The 21,816-nt window shown below is 33.1% G+C and overlaps 1 protein-coding gene across 1 annotated transcript; it reads right to left on the minus strand.

Moving 5' to 3' along the window:
• Positions 1 to 806: 806 nt before the first annotated feature.
• On the minus strand, positions 807 to 18,006 carry LOC114167617 (S-adenosyl-L-methionine-dependent methyltransferases superfamily protein). Its single transcript, XM_028052725.2, has 7 exons — positions 17,774 to 18,006; positions 17,630 to 17,691; positions 16,370 to 16,503; positions 15,937 to 16,079; positions 12,655 to 12,726; positions 1,248 to 1,355; positions 807 to 1,170 (listed from the first exon to the last, which is right to left on the minus strand). Exons 1-7 carry the CDS (start codon positions 17,829 to 17,831, stop codon positions 992 to 994), a joined length of 756 nt encoding a protein of 251 aa, XP_027908526.1. The 5' UTR covers positions 17,832 to 18,006; the 3' UTR covers positions 807 to 991.
• Between the last annotated feature and the right edge of the window lie 3,810 nt (positions 18,007 to 21,816).

Raw genomic sequence — 21,816 nt, forward strand, 5'->3', positions numbered from 1 at the left:
TTCAATCACAGTTCAGAAATTATGTGTAAATACTTGCTGCAGAGTGCTATCTAAGTAATTTTTTAGTGCACATATTCTGTTTGGGTAAAATAATTCAAGAAGTGTTTCTATTCGGAGATTTATTTAACGAAGATATTTTAGACAGATAGCACAAGAACATTCTGATTTTGAAAAGCAAATTGGAGTACTTGTTTTAGATTTCTAGTACACAAAGGCAAGTCTTTTCAAAAAGAAAAAGCAAAGCAAGCTCAAGCATTCAAATCAAACTCTATAAAGATAATAATAACCACCAATGTTGCCTATCTTATATCAACTTTGTCGTCTTCAGCAAAAACAAAGTCACATCAAGAGTGCTTTGTCCAAAAGATTCCCTATATGACGATATTTCAAATTAATGGTCAAGTTAGTAACAATAACATGAGAAAATGGTACATGCCAACCATTTGGGGCCCCACAAGCCTCATGATGTTTTGTGTTGATAGAGAAGCCAACTTGGCACGTAATGAGAAGATTCTACATGTAAAGTCTATCAATTAAATTACCATATTACAGTGTTGCATGATCAACCCCACCTAGAAATGAATTCCACTTTTTAAGAAAAAACAAGGACTCAATTATAATAAAGCGCAAATGCATCAAATCAACCTTGAATCACTATAAGGTCACACGATATCAACAGTGACACAACCAACACCAAAAAATGTATTTCCGTGATGTGACAACTACCAAGAAAATAGAACATTATCTTAAAAGTTTCGATCAGAACCAAGAATTGAATTTCAGTGATGTAACAACTAACAAGGAAATAACACAATTCAAATAACTTGTGGCATGGTTACTCTGCTCAAATTGATGAAAAGATATTTAGTAAGTAGGTATCAGTGTTATCACCTAGGAGCTGCAAATTAATCTTTAGAAGCTAACTATAACCAGAATTTCTAGTTTACACTGCATTCTCCTCCCAGATATGCTTGAAGACTAATTTCATTAATCAAGGTTTTGTTTCTGATATCTCATTTTCTATGGGGTTGATGCAATATACACGTGACCCAATATGCTTCACCTTTAGACCAGCTTTTTCACAACCATTGAAGAAAAGAGATTCATCTTCCTTCCCAATTCTGCGTCTCCAGCTCATTAAAAATGCTGGCTGCGGCAATACTACATCTCCTGCCAACACAAAATTCAGTAAAGATGCAAACTTGAGTAGCTAAAGCATGTTGGTTAGAAGGGTCTCTACATAATACCATGACTCTCATCATTTCCAGTCGGAGAAACCACTCTGCTATGCCGGGGCTTGTAACATTTGAGAAGAAAGGAAATGGTCTGTATCAAATTTGCATACTGCTTTACATCTACAAACATTTAAGATTTGATACATATTAGTGACTATTTTCATAAGTTATGATGATAGAATGGGCCTAATGAGGCTCTAGAGAAGGAAAATCAAGTGGCTTAATGGATTTTATAGGATGGTCTTCAAATATAAAAGAGAAAAATGTTTTTAAGATTGTTTAGTTTATATGAACAATCTTACATTGTTTAGTTACATGAACAATCTTATAAAATGTTAACAATCTTACATTAAGATGAGTTACTTGATGCTGTAAGTCTCGAGGTTATGCTAACTAGTAAACCGGATTCGGATCTTCCTTTATGCTGAAGTCTTAACAAATAATCTCTTTCCTTTATGAAAGACAGTGAAGAGGACAGAAATTCAACACAGAAGAGATGAGAAACACAAATCTTAACATTTCCCACACAGCATGATGATCAAGAAATTTGTCTAGTAATTATGAATTGGACATGTGTGACCATGATTGACCAGAACAGTATTCACTCCTTGAATTTAAAAAAAAAAATTAGGTTATTAAAACTCAAACAAAAATCCAGATACAATTAATTATTACAAAATTGGCCAAATACAAAATATTCATAGATGCAATTATATATTAAGTAAATACCAAAATTGGTCCTCGAAAGATGAGTGTGTTGGCTGGTAGGTCCTTAATTAAAATTTTCATATAAATGAGTCTTTGAAAAATTCATCTGCTTGCATATAAGCCCTTTCATATTAAATACAAATAAAAACTTGTGTTTACGTATCAAATACTCATAATGGACTTATATGCAAGCAGATGAAATTTTCAAAAACCCATCTACATAAAATTTGAATGAGGGTAGCGCACTCATCTTTTAAGGACCAATTTGGACATTAATTAAGTATTGCAAGATGATGAAATTAAATGACATTTCAATAATTATTAAACAAGTACTTTAATTTGGTTACATCATTTTTTAATTTAATGGAAAGAAGATTATTAGTGAGAATTAGAGCTCAGAAAGAAAAGGACAGAGTACAAGCTCAACCCTTCCACTACAATCACAAAATCTAGAAAATCGTTTACAAATTGTATTCACGCCAGATTGAAATTACCAATCTTGGTATTCCAGCAAACAATGATCACCAAGTCACAGAGCTCAAGATAGATGCTCAGTCGCAACTAAACCTGACAATGATCACTCATACTGATAGAACCAAATGCCATGAACTCATAATGAAAAGTGTAGCATGAAAAATTACATGAAAATGACTTGTACACGTTTATTTTTCATTACTTTATCTCAATGAGATCAATATAACAACCTTAACATATAGAGTGTAATTTCTGAATATATTTATTAAACCAAATATGTCCAAAGACAATGTATGCATACATAAAATCAAACATAGAATACAAAACACAAAAGTGACTAACTTCAACTAAACCAAAGATTCCTCAAAATGTAAAACACCCATATAAGCTACATGAAAGACCTGGGGTGGAAGTACCTTAGTGAGAGGATCTTTCATCATGGAGTTTGTCCCTAATTGTTCTATTGAAAAATTATTCACTTTGTACCCTATTGTTAGAATACGATACAACTGATTTATTGACACAGTATAACTTTTTGGTTTTTTCAATTTCTTTCACAATACGCAGTCCTGTAACAAAATTCCTTAGCCATATTCCTTATTTGATGCTGATAGAATATTAAAGGTGTATGTGAGAAGAAATAAGAACTGAATTAGTTAGTTAGTTAGTCTGGTAGTAGGTTGTTAGGGAATGAAAGTCTGTTTTAGGAAGAGTATAAATAAGAAGGGGGGTAGTGTTGTAAAAGGAGAGATTCTTTTGTTTGTTGTAAGTGTAAACAGGAGTCCTAACAAATCCTGTGAGGGGGGAATTGTTGTCTTTCCCTGGACACATTCTTTGAGAGAGTAATAAAAGTTTGTTTCTGTTTTCTTTCTGTGTTGGTGTGAGTGAGTTCTGCACGAGTGGCTTGGGTTTCTAGCTCTAAGAAACCTAACAATTGGTCCGACCTGCCGGATCCAAGGGCCTGTTATCATGGAGGGAAGAGTTGCTGCGTTGGAAAGGTGGATCCGCGAGAATGGGAAGATTATCTTGGAGATTCAAGAAAATCTTCACGAAATCAGAAATATGATCAAGAATAGTAAGAAATCAGAAGAAGGGTCTGAGAAGAGTTCTGAAAATGGGGAGAACTCTGTTAACAACAAGAAAGGAGTTGTAAAGATGATCAGAAAGGAGGAGTCTGATTCTGACAGTGAAGAAGAGGTCCAGAAGCAGTGGATGAAAAGGGTAGAATTACCAACTTTTGAAGGCAGTGATCCTATGGGCTGGATTGCTAGAGCAGAAAAGTTTTTTGAGATTCAAAATATTTCTCCAAAAGAGAAATTACGCTTAGCATTCATAAGTATGGAGGGAAACGCTAGTCATTGGTTTAGCTTCTGGAAAAAGAAATCCAAGAACCCATCTTGGGAGAGTTTTGTCGAAGCTTTGAATAAAAGATTTGGAGGCAAGGATAGGAGTACAGTCTTTGAGAAATTAGCATCCATAAGGCAGAATGAGGGAGTAGAAGAATACGTACAAGAATTTGAAAGATTGGTGGCTCAAATTCCAGATTTATCAGAAGAACAACTACTGGGGTATTTTTTTGCAGGATTACAAAGCCGAATCAGAAGCCAAGTAAAGCCACATGATCCAAGGGATTTAATGAGGGCAATGGAGATTTCTAGGGATTTGGAGGAGTCTCTTAATGAATCAGGGGCAGGAAGAACCCACACCTATCGGACCCATCAGTAGCAGACACCAGATTTCAGAGAGGAATGGGTGTGGTATCAAGAACTGAGTCTTTTAAAGGTGCTGGAAATTCTCAGTCTTCTTCCAGCAATATAAGTACAACAAGGAAAGAAGGAGGGGGAACATCATCTATGGGCTCTAGGACAGGTGGAAATCCAACAACAGGAGGGAGTAAAAACAGGGCAGTCAGAAACTTGCCTTACCCAGAGTACCTAAAGAGAAGGGAAGAAGGAAGATGTTTTCATTGTGGAGGAGCTTTTGGGCCAGGCCATCGCTGCCCAGAAAAAAGTTTGAGAGTGGTGATTCTTGCAGGAGGACAGTGAGGGCAGAGAGGAGGATGGAGGAGAGGAGAAAATGGGAGTGTTGGAAAACAAAAGAATGGAGCTATCTCTGTTCTCAGCAGGAGGTTTAACGCAAAATAATACCATGAAATTGCAGGGAGATATCAATGGGCGAAAGGTATTAATTTTAATTGATAGTGGGGCGAGTCCTAATTTTGTTTCAGCACAATTTGACATAATTGGGATTAATGGTAGAAGATACCCCCCTTACTGTGTTAGATTAGGGGATGGACACAAGAAGCAAACACAAGGGTGTTGCAAAGGTGTAGAACTTAATTTGGAGGATCATGTTGTTAAAAAGACATTTTTCCTGTTTGAATTAGGAGGAGTTGACGTGATTTTGGGAGTGGAATGGCTAGCATCTTTAGGAGAAGTTAAGGTAAATTGGAACACCTTAACCATGAGTTTTAATGTGGCTAGAAAAGTGGTGCACATTCTGGGGGATCCCACTCTGACAAAAAGAATTGTGACACCACAAGCCCTGTTGAAGGAAACTGAAATTGAAGCAGTATCCTTAGTGTGGGAGTTGGGATTAACCAGTCACGAAGAGGAAGAAGGGGGGGAAAAGATTGTCAGCCAAGCAGCAGGAGGAATTGGAGGAGGTTTTGCAGGAACATAAGATCATTTTCCAAGAAAAACTGGAGCTGCCACCAAGGAGGGGGATTGATCATAAAATACCTATCAAAGTAGGTGAAAATACTCTATTTCATGAATTCAATGAATTATTGCCTCCTTCCCCCGACCCTGCCACGGAGATCGAACAACGCTCGAAGTTCTTCATGCTCGGAGCATTACACGGGCTTGCTGATAAATATTCACATATTCGTGATCAAATTTTGGGTTCCCCGGTTGTCCCCACCTTAACTTCAACATGCTCTACTCTTTTGCGTGTACCAGAACAACCTAACACTGATACACCTGCTTCTGTTGATGATTCTTCTGCATTGGTATCTCATCGTGATGACCGGACTCGCCCTCGCAAACAGGGAAAAGGGCGTCCTAAGTGTGACCACTGTGGCAAGCTCGGTCACAAGATTGACAAGTGTTATGCATTACATGAGTGTGAACATTGTGGCAAGCCAGGTCACAAGATTGACCGGTGTTATGCATTGCATGGACGTCCTCCTCGCTCTGCTGCAGCTGTTCAGACCAACCTTTCCCCACCTTCCTCTACTGGGGATCCTCCTTCTGTTTCACCTGATACACCTGCTATGTTCAACAAATTTCTCAAATGGTATAAGGATCATGAGTCTTCTAGTTCCACTGCATCTATCGCTCACACAGGTACATCTTTTGTTGGTCTGACTCGATCTTCTTCTCTTGGTCCTTGGGTGTTTGATTCAGGAGCCACTGATCATATTACTGGTAACAAATCTTTGTTCTCTTCTTTATCCTCTCCTAATCATTTACCTTCTGTTACACTGGCTGATGGTTCTAGAGTCTCATCTCATGGTGTTGGCACTGTTAAACTTTTTCCTTCTTTAACCATTGATAATGTTCTTTATGTCCCTGGGTCTCCTTTTAACCTGTTGTCCATCAGTCGTCTAACTCGTTCTCTTGATTGTATTGTTTCTTTTACCCACAATTCTGTGTTTACAGGACCGAAGTTCGAAACAGGTGATTGGCACAGGATGTGAGTCTCATGGTCTTTATCATCTCCATCCTTCTACACAAGTTGGTGCAGTTATGGAGTCTCCCTCTCTTCTTCATGCTCAGTTAGGTCATCCAAGCCTTGCTAAGTTACAACAGCTTGTCCCTGCCTTGTCCAAATTATCTCATTTGGTGTGTGAGTCATGCCAATTAGGCAAACATAGTCGTACTTCCTTTCCTCGTAGTGTCACACGTGGTGCTTCATCCCCTTTTGCATTGGTTCACTCTGACATTTGGGGTCCTAGCCGCGTTAAGTCTACTTTAGGTTTTCAATATTTTGTTACTTTCATTGATGATTATTCTAGATGTACTTGGTTATTTTTAATGAAACATCGTTCGGAATTATTTCATATCTTTCAATCTTTTTTTTCATGAAATTAAAACTCAGTTCGGTGTTTCTATTCGAGTTTTGCGCAGTGATAATGGCCGTGAATATCTTTCTCATTCTTTTAAACAATTTATGGCTTCTCACGGTATTTTGCATCAAACTTCTTGTGCTTATACCCCTCAACAAAATGGTGTAGCTGAACGTAAAAATAGACATCTTATTGAAACCACTCGCACTCTTTTAATTCATGGAGCGGTTCCTGAACATTTTTGGGGTGATGCTATTCTTACTGCATGTTATCTTATTAATCGCATGCCTTCTTCGGTCTTAAAAAATAACATCCCTCATTCCATTTTATTTCCTCATGACCCTCTTCATCCCTTACCTCTAAGAGTTTTCGGGTCTACATGTTTTGTTCATAATTTCAGTCCTGGTCTTGACAAGCTTTCTCCTAGATCACATAAGTGTGTTTTCTTAGGGTTTACAAGATCACAAAAAGGATACAAATGTTTTTCTCCTTTTCTTAATCGTTATTTTGTGTCTGCAGATGTCACCTTTGATGAGTTCTCCCGTTATTTTAAGAGTCAAACTTCACCTCTACCTCCATCTAGTTCTGACACCTCTTCTCATACCTTTAATGTTCCTCTTGTTTGTGACCCTCTTACTGTGTCTTCGTCACCATCAATTCCTGCTCCACAGTCCGCTTCTCCACCACCTCTTCAGGTTTATAGTCGCCGAAACCGATCACAACTACCACCATGTGACTCCACTCAAGTGCCAACTGCTCTGTCTCCTCCGGCTCTGACACCTGAGTCTGACCTTCCCATTGCCCTCCGAAAAGGTATGCGTTCTACCCGTAATCCCTCTCCCCATTATATTGCTTTGAGTTATCATTGCTTGTCGTTACCTTTTTATACATGTCTTTCCTCTCTTTCTTCTGTGACCATTCCAAAAACTGTTCGTGAAGCTTTAGCCCATCCTGGTTGGCGTCAGGCCATGATAGATGAACTAAATGCTCTTCATAACAGTGGAACTTGGGATCTGGTCCCGTTACCGTCTGGAAAATCTGTTGTTGGTTGCAGGTGGGTGTTTGCTATCAAAGTTGGACCTGATGGTACTATTGATCGCCTCAAAGCTCGTCTTGTGGCCAAAGGTTATACTCAAATTTTTGGTTTGGATTATGGCGATACTTTTTCCCCCGTGGCAAAGATGGCTTCTGTTCGTTTATTTATCGCCATGGCTGCTCTTCAACAATGGCCTCTTTATCAACTGGATGTTAAAAATGCTTTCCTCAATGGTGATTTGCAAGAAGAAATCTATATGGAGCAACCTCCAGGGTTTGTTGCTCAGGGGGAGTCTTCTGGGATGGTATGTCGTCTTCGCAAATCACTATATGGCCTAAAACAATCTCCTAGGGCCTGGTTTGGAAAGTTTAGCAATGTTGTTCAACAATTTGGTATGACTCGGTGTGAAACAGATCATTCTGTTTTTTATCAGCACTCGAGTGCTGGATGTGTTTACTTGATAGTATATGTTGATGACATCGTTCTTACAGGGAGTAACAACCATGGCATCTCTCAGTTGAAACAACATATCTGTCACCATTTTCAGACAAAAGATCTTGGCAAACTCAGATATTTCTTGGGTATTGAGGTGGCACAGTCCAATGATGGTATTGTTATATCTCAAAGAAAGTATGCCATGGATATTCTGGAGGAAACTGGGTTGGTGAGTTCAAAGTCTGTTGATACACCCATGGATCCCAATACTAAACTTCTACCAAATCAGGGGGAGCCTATATCTGATCCTGAGCAGTATAGAAGATTAGTTGGAAAATTAAATTATCTTACCGTTACTCGTCCTGACATTTCTTTTGCAGTCAGTGTGGTAAGCCAATTTCTTAATTCCCCATGTGAAGATCATTGGAATGCAGTCATTCGTATCTTGAAGTATATTAAAAGATCTCCTGGAAAAGGATTGTTATATGGTTCTAATAACCATTCAAGAGTTGTTTGCTATTCAGATGCTGATTGGGCAGGATCTCCTTCTGATAGAAGATCTACATCTGGGTATTGTGTCTCCATTGGTGGTAACTTGATCTCGTGGAAAAGTAAGAAACAGAGTGTTGTAGCAAGATCCAGTGCAGAAGCAGAATATAGAGCTATGGCCTCAGCTACTTGTGAACTTGTTTGGCTCAAGCAATTGCTTCAAGAGTTACAATTTGGAGATGTTACTCAAATGACACTTGTGTGTGACAATCAAGCTGCTCTTCATATTAGCTCTAATCCTGTCTTTCATGAGAGGACCAAACACATTGAGATTGATTGTCATTTCATTCGAGAAAAGGTTTTGTCTGGAGATATCAAGACTGAATTTGTTAACTCAAGTGATCAGTTAGCAGATATTTTTACTAAGTCTTTACGGGGGCCTAGAATTGATTATATTTGTAACAAGCTTGGCACATACGATTTGTATGCTCCGGCTTGAGGGGGAGTGTTAGATATTGTTTGATATTATTAAGATATTGTTAGATATTGATAACCACAATATCAAACAATATCTTCTATTTAATCTTTTTATTTTCAGTTACTCTTTTTACTTGTACCTCTCTCTATTATAAATAGATTACCCTATGTGTGGTTTATACACAAGGGAGATTAATCTCAATCCCTATTTTCTTTATTCTCAACAGACACCATTTGGGGCAACTTGAACAACCTGAACGGAGGAGGTCGACGTTGCTATACTCGTGATTGTGGCGGATTTGTAGGGTTTTGTGGTGGGCCATTCTAGGTTGAACCTAATGTGGGTCGTTCAGCTTAGCATTGTTGAGGTGTTGGCCTACTTAGACACTTTCTAGTTTAGGTTAGGACCCATCACATGAATGTTAGGTTGCATGATCAAAATAAAGAAATAAATAAAAAATAAAAATTAATTAATTTTGTGAAGGTGACATGCGTGAACATTTGAATTAAAATTAATTTTGATTTTGGTTTATAAATAAGAATTCAAATTTTTGTTGTTTAGCATTTTTGACGAGCAAATTGAATCAAAAAGTCGTCAAAGTGACCTCTCTTGAAGAGATAATTCGTGAGAATGTTTATGTTTATGTATATCCATGCGAGTATTAGTCACCGCAAAGGAAGATTAATATTTGGCCGGATTGCATACACACCTGTGATGGTAAACATGTGACAATTGTAAGGTTTTTCTCTGTCAATGATAAATCAATCCAAAGATGGGTTTGTTGTTAGACGTGCTTTATTATCTGTTTGATTGTTACAAAAAGATACCCCTAGCAATTAATATTACAGACTCGAGTACCTCTGATGAGAAGAAAGATTATGAGAAGTGAGACCGATCAAATCACATGAGTCTGACGATCCTTAAATGTGGCATTCCAAAGGTCTTTAGAGGTACTATATCTGAAGATATAACAATAGCTAAAGATTTCCTTGCTGAGATTGAAAAGCGTTTTATGAAAAGCAATAAGGCAGAAACAAGTGCACTTCTTCAGAGCTTGATTACCATGAAGTATCAAGGCAGAGGAAGTGTTAGAGAGTACATTTTGGAAATGTCCAACATTATTTCAAAACTTAAGACAGTGAAACTTGAGTTGCGAGAAGGTTTACTTGTACATTAGTTTTGATCTCTCTTCCTTCACAATTTGGATAGTTTCAGGTTTCATATAAGTGTTAGAAGACTTTTTCTTTTGAGACGGGAACTGTTACATTCTTTGAAGATAATGAGTTTGGATGGAAGAATAAGGTTAAAGGAAGAATTGGTGACAATTCTAGATCTGATTCATATAGTTGCTTTTGATAAGCAAATTCATAACCACTTAGTTTAGAACCTCCTAAAGAACAAACTCAAGATCCTCAAGAACCTATGCTTTTATGGGATAAAATAGGCATCTCGTCAATAGTACCACAACTTTCATCAAATGTTTATCTTATTTGGCTTCGAGATAAATGTTGTTGATGATTGTAGGTATCACAAATTCAATGGCACTATGTTCTTTTTCTGGTCTTGTATGTTCCATGCAGAAATGTTAAGGATACTCAAGTTGCTAAGGGAGACAAAATCAGTCTCAATCAATGCCCAAGAGGAAATTTGGAAACTCAGGTAATGCAGAAGATTCTCTACGCATCAGTTGTAGACAATTTGATGTATGCCCAAGTATGTACACATTGGATATAGCATACATAGTTGGGTTATTAGGCAGGTATTTAAGCAATCCAAGAATGGATTATTAGAAAGCAGCCAAAAGAGTTATGAGGTACTTATAAAGAACAAGAGATTATATACTCATATACAAGGAGTCAGCTTAGTTAGAGATCATTGAGTATTTTGACTTAGATTTTGCAGGATGCTATGAGGCATCAAATAAGGAATATGGCTGAAGAGATTTGTCACATGGTTACACATTATGAAGTAATTGAAAGACCGCTTAAGTTCTATTGTGACAATAAATCAGCTACATTGTATTCTAACAACAATAAAATACAAAGTGGATAGTTTTCAATAGAACAATAAGGGACAAACTCCATGATGGCAGATCCTCTCACTAAGGTATTTTCACCCATGGTCTTTCATGAGCGTTTTGCTCATATGAGTGTTTTGTTGTTTGAGGAATCTTAGGTTTAGTGAGAATTAGTCACTTTTATGTGTTTTGTGTTCTATGTTTGATTTTATGCATTAATGCAATGTCCTTTGACATACTTTGTATATTATTCAAAAATTACACTTTGTATGTTAAGATTATTATATTGAACTCATTGAAATAAAGTAAGGACCAGTTGAAAAATAGACATGTACAAGTCATCTTCACGTAATTATTCACGCTACACTAATGATGAGTCCATGTCATTTGGTTTTGTCAACATTAGTAATCATTATCAGGTTTAGTTGCGATTAATGCAATTAAAACTGTTTTGGTCCTATATGTGGATGTAATCAATGGACGGGATGTTTTGGATATACTCAAGGTATATAATGGCATTTTTGAGCTAATAAAGTATGACACATTTATAAGGATATATATTTGTGACCATTGGGAGATTGTTAGCAATTTGGGTCATGCATATATATGATAAATAATTAAATGTGTAGGGTTATTATATTTTATTAGCCAATTTATTAGAGTGATTTGATTAATTATATCTATGGCTAAGAGTATATATATCTATCATGAAAATATTAACTGTGTAGATACCCATGATATTCTAATTTGATGAAGGAGACAAATTAGAAATATCATCTTTAGAAAATAGTAACCGTTCAAAAATTCATTTTGTTCATTTCTCTTTCTCCCTATTAGAAGATAAAATCAAGGGGAAATTTAGGGTGCTCTACGGTTGAAGACCAGATACCAAAACTATTATCATTTCCAATAATGGTCAATCCAAGTACGCTTGCGCTTTCATTCTTAAAAGCATGGGAACTGTTTGATTATCTATAGGGTTTATTACTCTTTATGCTTTCATAAACCCTATAGATAATTAAATAGTTCCCATACTCTAAAGAATGAAAACAAACTGGATTGGCCATTATTGGAATGATAATAGTTTTGGTATCTGGTCTTCCAACTATACAGCACCCTAAGTTTCCTCTTAATTTTCTCTTCTAATAGTGAACAAGAGAAAGGAACATAATGTATTTCTGAACGTGCTCTCAGATAGGGACCATAACCCCTTTATGTAACCTCTGTCGGTTACTATTTTCTAAAGGTGATATTTTTAATTTGTCCCCTTCATCAAATTAGAATATCATGGGTATCTACACAGTTAATAGTTTCATGATAGATATATATACTCATAGCTATAGATATAATTAATCATATCACTTTAATAAATTGGCTAATAAAAATAAAACAACCCTAACAAATTTAATTATTTATCATATATATGCATGACCCAAATTGCTAACAAGATGGCCATTGCAACTTAATTCATTGCAGAAAAAATTGAATTGTGAAACTAAGCTAGTCATTTGATGTCATTGTCATTCTCCATCACCCCTTGAAATGCTACCAAATAGCAGATAACTCGTGCATTCTAGTGGGAACATGAGATATAGCTTTTTAATTTTGCTAGCAACTTTAGACATTTCAATTTGTAAGAAAAACTTGTAGTAATATTAAGTTTCAAAAAATAAGAAAAATGGCCACTATGATAGTAAACAATAATAATCTTACATAATAAGATATCACTTGCAATGATTAGGTCCCAGTCAGGGTCAGAATTTGGAAACTTGTTTCCCCATGTATCTGAAAATTCAAACACATTTAGTAATTTTAGAAGTGAAATTAATTACAGAATCCAAACTAATACAAGGATCAACATAAAATGGTCTGGAATTAGAGGAGGTATGCACATGGTATGCATGTATGTATGTATGTATACATAATTTGGGTACAATATTAAATACAAAATTTATAATCACCTACTAGTGAGTAATAAGCTAACATTATTCATTATATATGTTCTTAATTCTAACAACTCATCATGCATCTTCTTAATTCTAACCTCGTCGGAGTAAAGTTGTCATGTGCACTTAGAGCCAAAATGAGCCCAAAGAATAACGAAAGATACAATGTAATACTAATTGCAAATCACACCAACAAGAGAAAATGAACAAAGAATTCAAAAAGCAAGATAGATATGAATAAAGCTGTCATGTTTACTAAGTTTTACTGAGAGGTACTTCATTGCATTCAACATATAAAACTATACAATAAGTAAAAGTCACCCTTACAAAGATCTACAAAACGATTACATGTTAATTAAAATTACATGATGATAACTAACATAACAGAACGCATAAATGACTATTGATTCACCAAATGATGTATAACTAAAACACTATCAGATGATCTTAAGTTATTAGACACATCTACATAAGTATCAGTCGACCCTTCGAACTTGTAGACAACATCTATGATCATCAAACGTGTCATCCTACAAAATGTTAGTACACCAAGATGTAAACCCTCGAATTAGCATATGTCTATGATCATCAAACATGTCATCTGACAGTGTTTAGTACACCAAGATCTGGGAATGAGCTAAATGAACATATAAGTGGGATTCTCCTTTGTGTCAATCTTTTTCACTCCAATCCTAAGCTCAATGCAAGAAAGTGATATCTAACATCAATATACTTTGTCCTACCACACTGCATATGATGCTTGGCCAAACATATTATTACACATAGAGTTTCGCATACCCCATATCACCCATCAAACTCTTCAACCATATCCCTTCCTTAATTTCCTCAGCCAACACCATATACTCCACCTCTATGGTTGATCGCCAATGTTTGTTGGGGAGTAGCTTACCAACTAACTAGAGAACCCCCAACAATGTAATGGACCATTTAGCATCCAGGTCCAAAGCAAAGTAAGAGAATCCTTTAAAAAGTACATTGTGAATCACCCTTGAAAAGAATTTCAGTGTCTTTGTTACTTTTAGGTATCTCAAGATAAGCCCCATGGCCAATCAATGCTCCTTCTTTGGTCTACTCACATACTTGCTCACTAGACTAACTACATGGACAATGTTTGGTCTAGTGCATAACATCGCATACATCAAACTCCCATTGGACACAAGATATGTATTCCTTATCCTCATCAAACTGAGGAGTATTAAGCTTTTAGAGACGAATAAATGTTGTCAAAGGTATGCTCACGAATTTAGCACTTTCTATCTCAAAACTTCTCACTACCTTTTGGATGTATTGTCTTTGACACAAAAAGAGCTTCCTTTAGAAGTGATCCCTCTTGATCTCTATCCCCGTAATCTTCTCAATTGCACCTATATTCCGAGTCAAATATCCATGGACATCGACTTTCCATAGATTGTGAAATGCAAGTTGTTGACAAACTAGAATTTGTAGATGATTGTGCTAGGTTGTTGGAGTTCAACTTTAAATATTCCTGATATTCATCATTAGAAAACTTTGATCCAAAACATTAAACTTTGAAATATTGGTTTTCTTGTCAAGAAAGTCAGATTTACATTATATGAATAAGGAATGATTGTTGGACTTAGATGTGACAATGAAGGTGGTTGGAACATCAATGACATTGGAATCTTAGAGTTTCAACTTACTTCATTCAAAGACTTCTATACAAAAACCACTCTCATCCCCACCACCACCCAAGCCTCCAGAATTGAATTTGCATGCAGTAGCCCGTGGGTTCCCTCCCTATGATAGGATAGTATTACAATACTTTCAGGAAGGGTAGATAACAATCACAATGATGGAGATGAGCTACGGCATCAAGCTTCCACTATTCCAACCTTGAGGACAAGGTTGATTTTTGGAGGAGTGTATTGTTAGGATACACAAAGAAGAGAAATTAGTTAAGATCATTAGAATATTCATGAGTTAGTTACTTTTGGGATAGGGAAGCCCTTGAAGGACAGAGCACTCTCTTATTCCTTGTTCCTTTCATTATATTCAATAAAAACCTTTCTTTTCTTGCTCTTTCCAATTCTTGGTTCCTAACACTATTGGTGGTTCCTAGCACTATGCATGTTTCGAAAATTCTAAAGGTTCATAGTACACTAGGTTCCATATATTGCCATAATAAAGCACATCATTGAAAATCCTATTTTTGCCACCGTGTAGTATTTCTTGATGATATCTCACTAACATCTTTGTCCAAGTCTTGGAAAACCCAACCTTGGCGGTGGCATCACTTTGGTAGCTGGAAGGTGAGAGTGGACAACCATGCTTGAGACACGTGACAAACACATTATGTGTGGAACCATGTAAGGAAGATTTTGCCTTCAGGACCGGCATGGTTGGTCATCACTCAGTGAGAAACTCTAGATTCGGTGGTCATTAGAGAAAACAATGACAGTCGGTGGTGACAAATGGTAAAACTGTGGCCAAACAACCTTTTCTTCGCCTAACAAGATAGAGACAAGTAGAGAAAGATTGACCTGCTCTAATAATAAGTTGAGAAAAATATAAAAAGAGAAAATACACTTTAGAGACCTTGAACAAGTCTTCTTGGGTTCTATTTATATATAGAAACTGTTATATGTAGAAACCGTAGATTAATCTAAGATACAATGAAAGAGACAAAATAGTATTAAACAAGTAAAGACAACTGAAGGACCTTATGTACATACAGATACAACTCAACAATTTTTTAATAAAGCCTGTTTTGAGCCTATTCTAAGAAATTTAACAAGGGTAAGAACTGTCACTTCTGAAGATGAGACAATGAAAATTTAAAGTTATTTTCATTATCAGTTAAATGAACAGTTACAAAAGAAAGCAAGCTGACAAAACTAGGCAATGCATAAGGTTCAAAGGCAGTAAGTTGATAACTAGGCAATGTATAAGACCCAAATATATATTTTAATGACAAAATATTTTAAGGTGTAATCAGAATCACTACTTTGAAGCCCTTCTCAACAGCTAAGAAGCAAAGGACTAATAGGTCAACTGAAAGAAGTCTCACGTTTTATGTGAGGAATGACAGGTATTTCATTTGCCTGGCAGTTGTGAGCTATGTTCTTCTCTATTTCATGGTCGTCATAGTCGGAAGTTGTAATATCAAGATTGTATGATTTTCGAAGAAATATGGCCAAAGCTCCTGTACCACTGAAATTATATGCAACATTAGAAGAACAAAAATGAAATCAATTGTCTGATAAGTGCAGAGCTATAGACAGAAACACTTTCGCAAGAATACAATGGAGTCCTAGTCACAGAAACGAGATATACAACCAAGTGCAATTGTTTATAGATAATAGATGAGCAGTTGGATGCAGTCATGGGCTCAAGCTAAGATCGCTTCACTTTGAAAATCTGGAGCAAGACTTTCACCCTTTCAAATAAGTAATAACTAACTAGCTTAGACATAAATTAATATACAAGTAATTCACATATACCTCCCCAACTCAATAGCACGCCTTCCTTCAATGCATGACCTGTGCTGAACTAACCATTCTGCAAATGAAAACGTCCCTGGCCAGAGTAAATTGGCATTCAGTTGATGAAAGGAAAATTCTCGGACAATCAACTCCTGCACAAATCATAAAGGCGTAGAGCAACTGGTACTAGTACAGTACAAATAAATGCTCAAAAAACCTCAAAATTTTGAATCACAGTATTCCCATCATTAACACAAGGTGATATCATGACGACATTAAATAACCAAACTACGCAAAATACAAATGTTTATTGCAAGATAGTTTAGCTTTCTAACTAACTTCCTATACATGCCAGGAAGGATCTGAATGTGTTTCCCTGATCTCTCATTAATATGCTTTTTGAATCCACTGGGAGTATTAGTAGGTTTACAAATTATCATCAACTTTACTCCAATATCGAAAGCATATTTTCTCCCAAAACCAAAATGCTTTATCATCCACATAAACTATCATATAAATGCACCTATGAATGCGTTGCACTTAAAAAACTAATTAGATTCACATCAAATCATATCAAATTCCTGCACAATAGCACTAAACTTGTCAAACCAAACTCAAGGAGATGGTTTTTAACCATAAAGAGAATTTTCAACTTCCACGCCAAGCCTGACTGCCTGCGAGCATTAAACCAAATGAATATTATATGAAATAAACATAATTATGGTCCCTTGTTTTCATCCCAAACAAGCACACCTAATATTTCTGAATTTGGTAGACAAAAAATACCCTAGTATGGCAAGACCTTCCAAACAAAAGAATTTTTTATTTCTATTAAAGAGATCCTACAAGATTAGGTTATCTCCACTTCCTATAATAAACTCAGCAATATCGTTCAACCTTCACCAGCTTGCAAAGTTTTCCTCTTCCAAACAGTTAAGCACTTGAGCACAAATTTTGACCCTTCCGACACATCAAACAGCATTCCCATGAGACAATACTACCACAGCATCATTACAAACTCATAGCAGTCCAGCAACAAGACTCTTACAGCAACCAAACCAATGATAACAATAGTAAGAAAAATAAAAACATATTTATAAAAAGCAACCCCTGTCAATTGCAATTTCAGTTTCCTAAAGAGCACAGCACTTCAACCAAACCCATCAAATAATACCCCAACTAACCTCAAACTTTCAGCATATGACAGTCCCCCAAAACAAACCCACATGATAATTTTGGTTAAACAGCCACTAATGATGTTAAAGAAGGAAACTTTACCATCCCAGGAAACTGGTGCTTCCTCTCAACATAGCTTTCCTGTGAGTCTGCATCTTCCTCACCTGAATTCAGAAACAATTTGTCCCACCAGTTAAAATGGAATATAGAAGTAAAAGAACAAGGAGAGAGAGAGAGAGGTGTTACGAGTGGGGTTGTCATCTTCGCCAAAGAGGCCTGATGGAGAGAATATAGCTATATCCATTTGTTTGTGGAAATGAACATGAAATTAAATTGAAATAATTGAAGAGATGATGAAGCTAAGAGTGCATTTCTCTTTAGCTGTTTAGGCACTGTTCTCTGATGTTACTAGTAATTTCGTTTTGGAATTTTGGGCGTGGCGGTGACAATGTGCAGGCGCGGCGGCGCGATTAACCATGACATTGTGCGTGATTGATTTTGTTAGGGATTTTACATTTTTTTTAAAATATTTATCATTAATTAATTCATTTTATTTTGATATAATGATAATTAATTATAATTATACTATAATAGCATTTTAGTTTGGAGAATATATAGAATAAATATTTATTTTATATAACTAAAACTTATAATGACCAAATAATTTTAAATAAACAAATATACTATAATTAAGATTCGTGATAAATATATATATATATATATATATATATATATATATATATATATATATATATATATATATATATATATATATATATATATATTATAAAATGATTAATTATATCTTCCTATTACTCTAACTGGTTTTTATACCAAAGCATGGCATTTCAAAATGTATTTTTTTTATTATAAATATAAAATTTAAATAAATGACAAAATTAAAATACTAAAAATTAAAATTTTAATATTTTAATTATATTTAATATTATTACATGTGTAACCATTATGTATAGAATAAAATAATATTATATAATTTGATTTTTAAAACTTTATACCTTTTAATTTATATTTTTAGTAAAAAAACATAATTTAAATTATATAAAAATATGACTCTTTTTTCAAATATCTAAAGTTTTTAAAATAAAAATTATAATTGAGATAGCAATGTAAATGTTTGTATCCAAAAGTTAAATTTAATAAATACTTAATTATATTAAATTTATAACTAATATTCTTTAATTAATGTTAATATTTATCCTCTTTAGTAATTAAAATATATTAATTACATAAACATTCGTGTAATTTAACTCACAAAAATATTTAACAATTATATGTTTTTATGAAACTAATTATGATATTTGTGTTTAAGTGATGTATTTTGTTTGTTAAACTAAATCTAAATTTTATTTTTTACTTTCATAAATTCATTTATCCATTTAAAAAAGATACTGTAAAAAAATATATAAGTTAATTAATAACTACTAATTTTAATAAAATACTAATAATAATACAAATAATTATTATTATTTCAATATAATTAATTTCTTTATATAATTTTATTTAAATATGTAATTATGTATAGTTATATATATATAATATTTAATAAAAATTTTAATAATATAAAAAAATTAAAAAATTAAATATAAATTATATTGAAATAGACATCGTTAAAAGTTACATTTAATATAATTATTACTATATTCGAAAAAACATTCACTTCATACCTCTCTTTTTTTCTTTTCTAGAGAATTTTTTTTATAGAATTCATCAGTTTGGTTTTTTGATTTTTTCGAAGAAGAGGTGTTCATCCACGTGTTATAGTTTAAAAATAAATTCAAAAATTTTGTCTCCTTACTAATACGGATAAGATAAGTCGATTTTTATTTAGGTTTCATGGTTTGATCAATTGAGTTTCCAGTAACTCATTTGTAGTATTTATTTTTTTTATTTTATAGTTATTTTTTTGAATCAATTTTGGATCTCTTGGTTTGTTTCATGAATGTTTGATAGTGGTAGAATGGTTGGTTTTATTATAAATAGAATGATTGTTGGCAGAAATAGTATTAATGATTGTAAACCTAATTTGTTTGAATTTAATAATGTTTAGATGGATTGTTTTACATGCTCAAGTATGTATTTGATTTGAGTATTAAAAAGTCGTTATACATAGGGTACGTCAAATGGAACAATGAATTCGATCTCCTTAGAAGAACTCAATACATAAAACATGTTTTCAATATAAAGTTCTCGTGTTTATAAAATATAAAAGTAAAAATTTGATGCAAATTACTTAAATCATGATATTTTGTACCCATGACATTTTAAAAGATTCTTTTTTTGTTATTATAAACAACCGTTATACTAAAAATTAGAAAATTTTTTGCAATAACATAGTACTTAAACACATAGAACTTTAATGTTTTGATTATATCTAATATCATTATATTCAAATACTATTTAACAACTTTCTTCCAGTAATTAGAAATACATAGTTTTTCACCCATCTCCAATCTTGGTACTTTTTGTTGGAGAATTTTCAATTAAGATTTTAAATTTGACTGATCCATGTACACCATGAAGAAAAATATATTTGAATCTCCCTAAATGAACAATTTTTTCAAAATGTAAGTACAAATCATGCATAAGAATTTGTAGTCTTTATAGAATAAGACATTTCATCAATTATAGTTTATAATTATGTCATTTAAACATGAATTTGGATTCATGACACTATTTACAACCAATTAAAATAATTTAAAATAGGTATTTCGATAAAATACTTTGAAAAAAAATAATAAAATGACATTGGTTACGACCTAAATAAAATTATATAATTTTTTACTATAGAAACAATGATGTATAGAGAATTATCGTGTTGTATTTGAAACTTATAAAATGATATTAAAAAAATTAATCTATTTTTGGTATACAACCATTATTGCTACTTATAATGATATTGACAATTTTAGAATGTCATATCATTTGTAGTAAAACACTCCAAAAATTAAGAATATGTATTAAAAAATTCTTCTTAACATGTAATACTTTAGTAGTATTTAATTAAAAAAATTATATTTAGTATTAGATTACATGTGTGACCATTATAAGTAAAAAAATATAATTATATATTAGAGGAAAATAGTGTATATTAAAAGATTAAATAAGACTATATATTTGATTTTTTAAAAATCTATATATTTTAATTTATAATTTTAGTAAAAATATGACTTTTTTTCAAATATTTAAAGTTATTAATAAGCATTATAAATGAGATACTAATGTAAATATTTATACCTAAAAATTAAATTTAATATTTATTTATATTATATTTAAAACTAATATTATTTGATGTTAATATTTATATTTTATAAGTAATTAAAATATATTAATCGCATAAAAATTAGTTTAACGTTTACTCACAAAGATATTTAACAATTAAATGTTCTTATAAAAATAATTTTTATATATGTGCGGAAGTAATGTATTTGTTGGGTAAACTAAATCTAAATTTTACTTTTACTTTCATAAATTTATTTATCTATCTAAAAATGACATCGTAAAAAATATATAAGTTAATTAATATAGATTAAAACTATAATAATAATAAAACATATTTTATTTCATATATAATTTTATAAAGAACAAATAATTTTAGCTATGCAATACGTTGTAATAAAACAAAAATTAGATGTATTTTTTAAAATATATAAAATGAGGGAAACTTATTTTTATACAATATATATAAATACAATATATTTAAAATATGAAATTGAATAATCTGAAAAAAATATATATTTATAATATCTTTTGTTTACGAAAGATAATATAAAAATTGCGAACTCATAGTAACTTAATAATAAAATTTGAATATAAAAATAAAATTATATAATAAAATATGAAAGAAATCATAAATTAATGTGGAAGCTTATATTGATTTCCTAAAAGAATATCGATTTTCAAAACAATAATTAACTTAAAGATTTCTTTATGTAAAAAAAAACGTATTTGAATATATGTTTTTAGGAACCTAATATAATAAAAATTAAGTTTTTCAAGAAAGAAAAAAAAAAGATAGAAATTCTAAATTTTCTACAAATTTATTTGATGTCAAAAAATATACATTTAAAGTCATAAAAAAATAACTATTAATGTATTTTTTAAATCCTAACTTAATATAAATTTAATTTTTTGTTCAAAATTTTCGAGAACTATCTTAGGTGTTTTTGAACTTGGACGTAGTTATATTTCACACAAAAACAAAATTTCTTCCAAGATCTCGCCACACAATATTTGTTGGCGTAAAATCATAATTATTCATTTCTTTGTCA

The sequence above is a fragment of the Vigna unguiculata genome, chromosome 10, assembly GCF_037176805.1.
Source record: "Vigna unguiculata cultivar grain cowpea cultivar isolate G323 ecotype 2 chromosome 10, ASM3717680v1, whole genome shotgun sequence".
Lineage (NCBI taxonomy): Eukaryota > Viridiplantae > Streptophyta > Magnoliopsida > Fabales > Fabaceae > Vigna > Vigna unguiculata.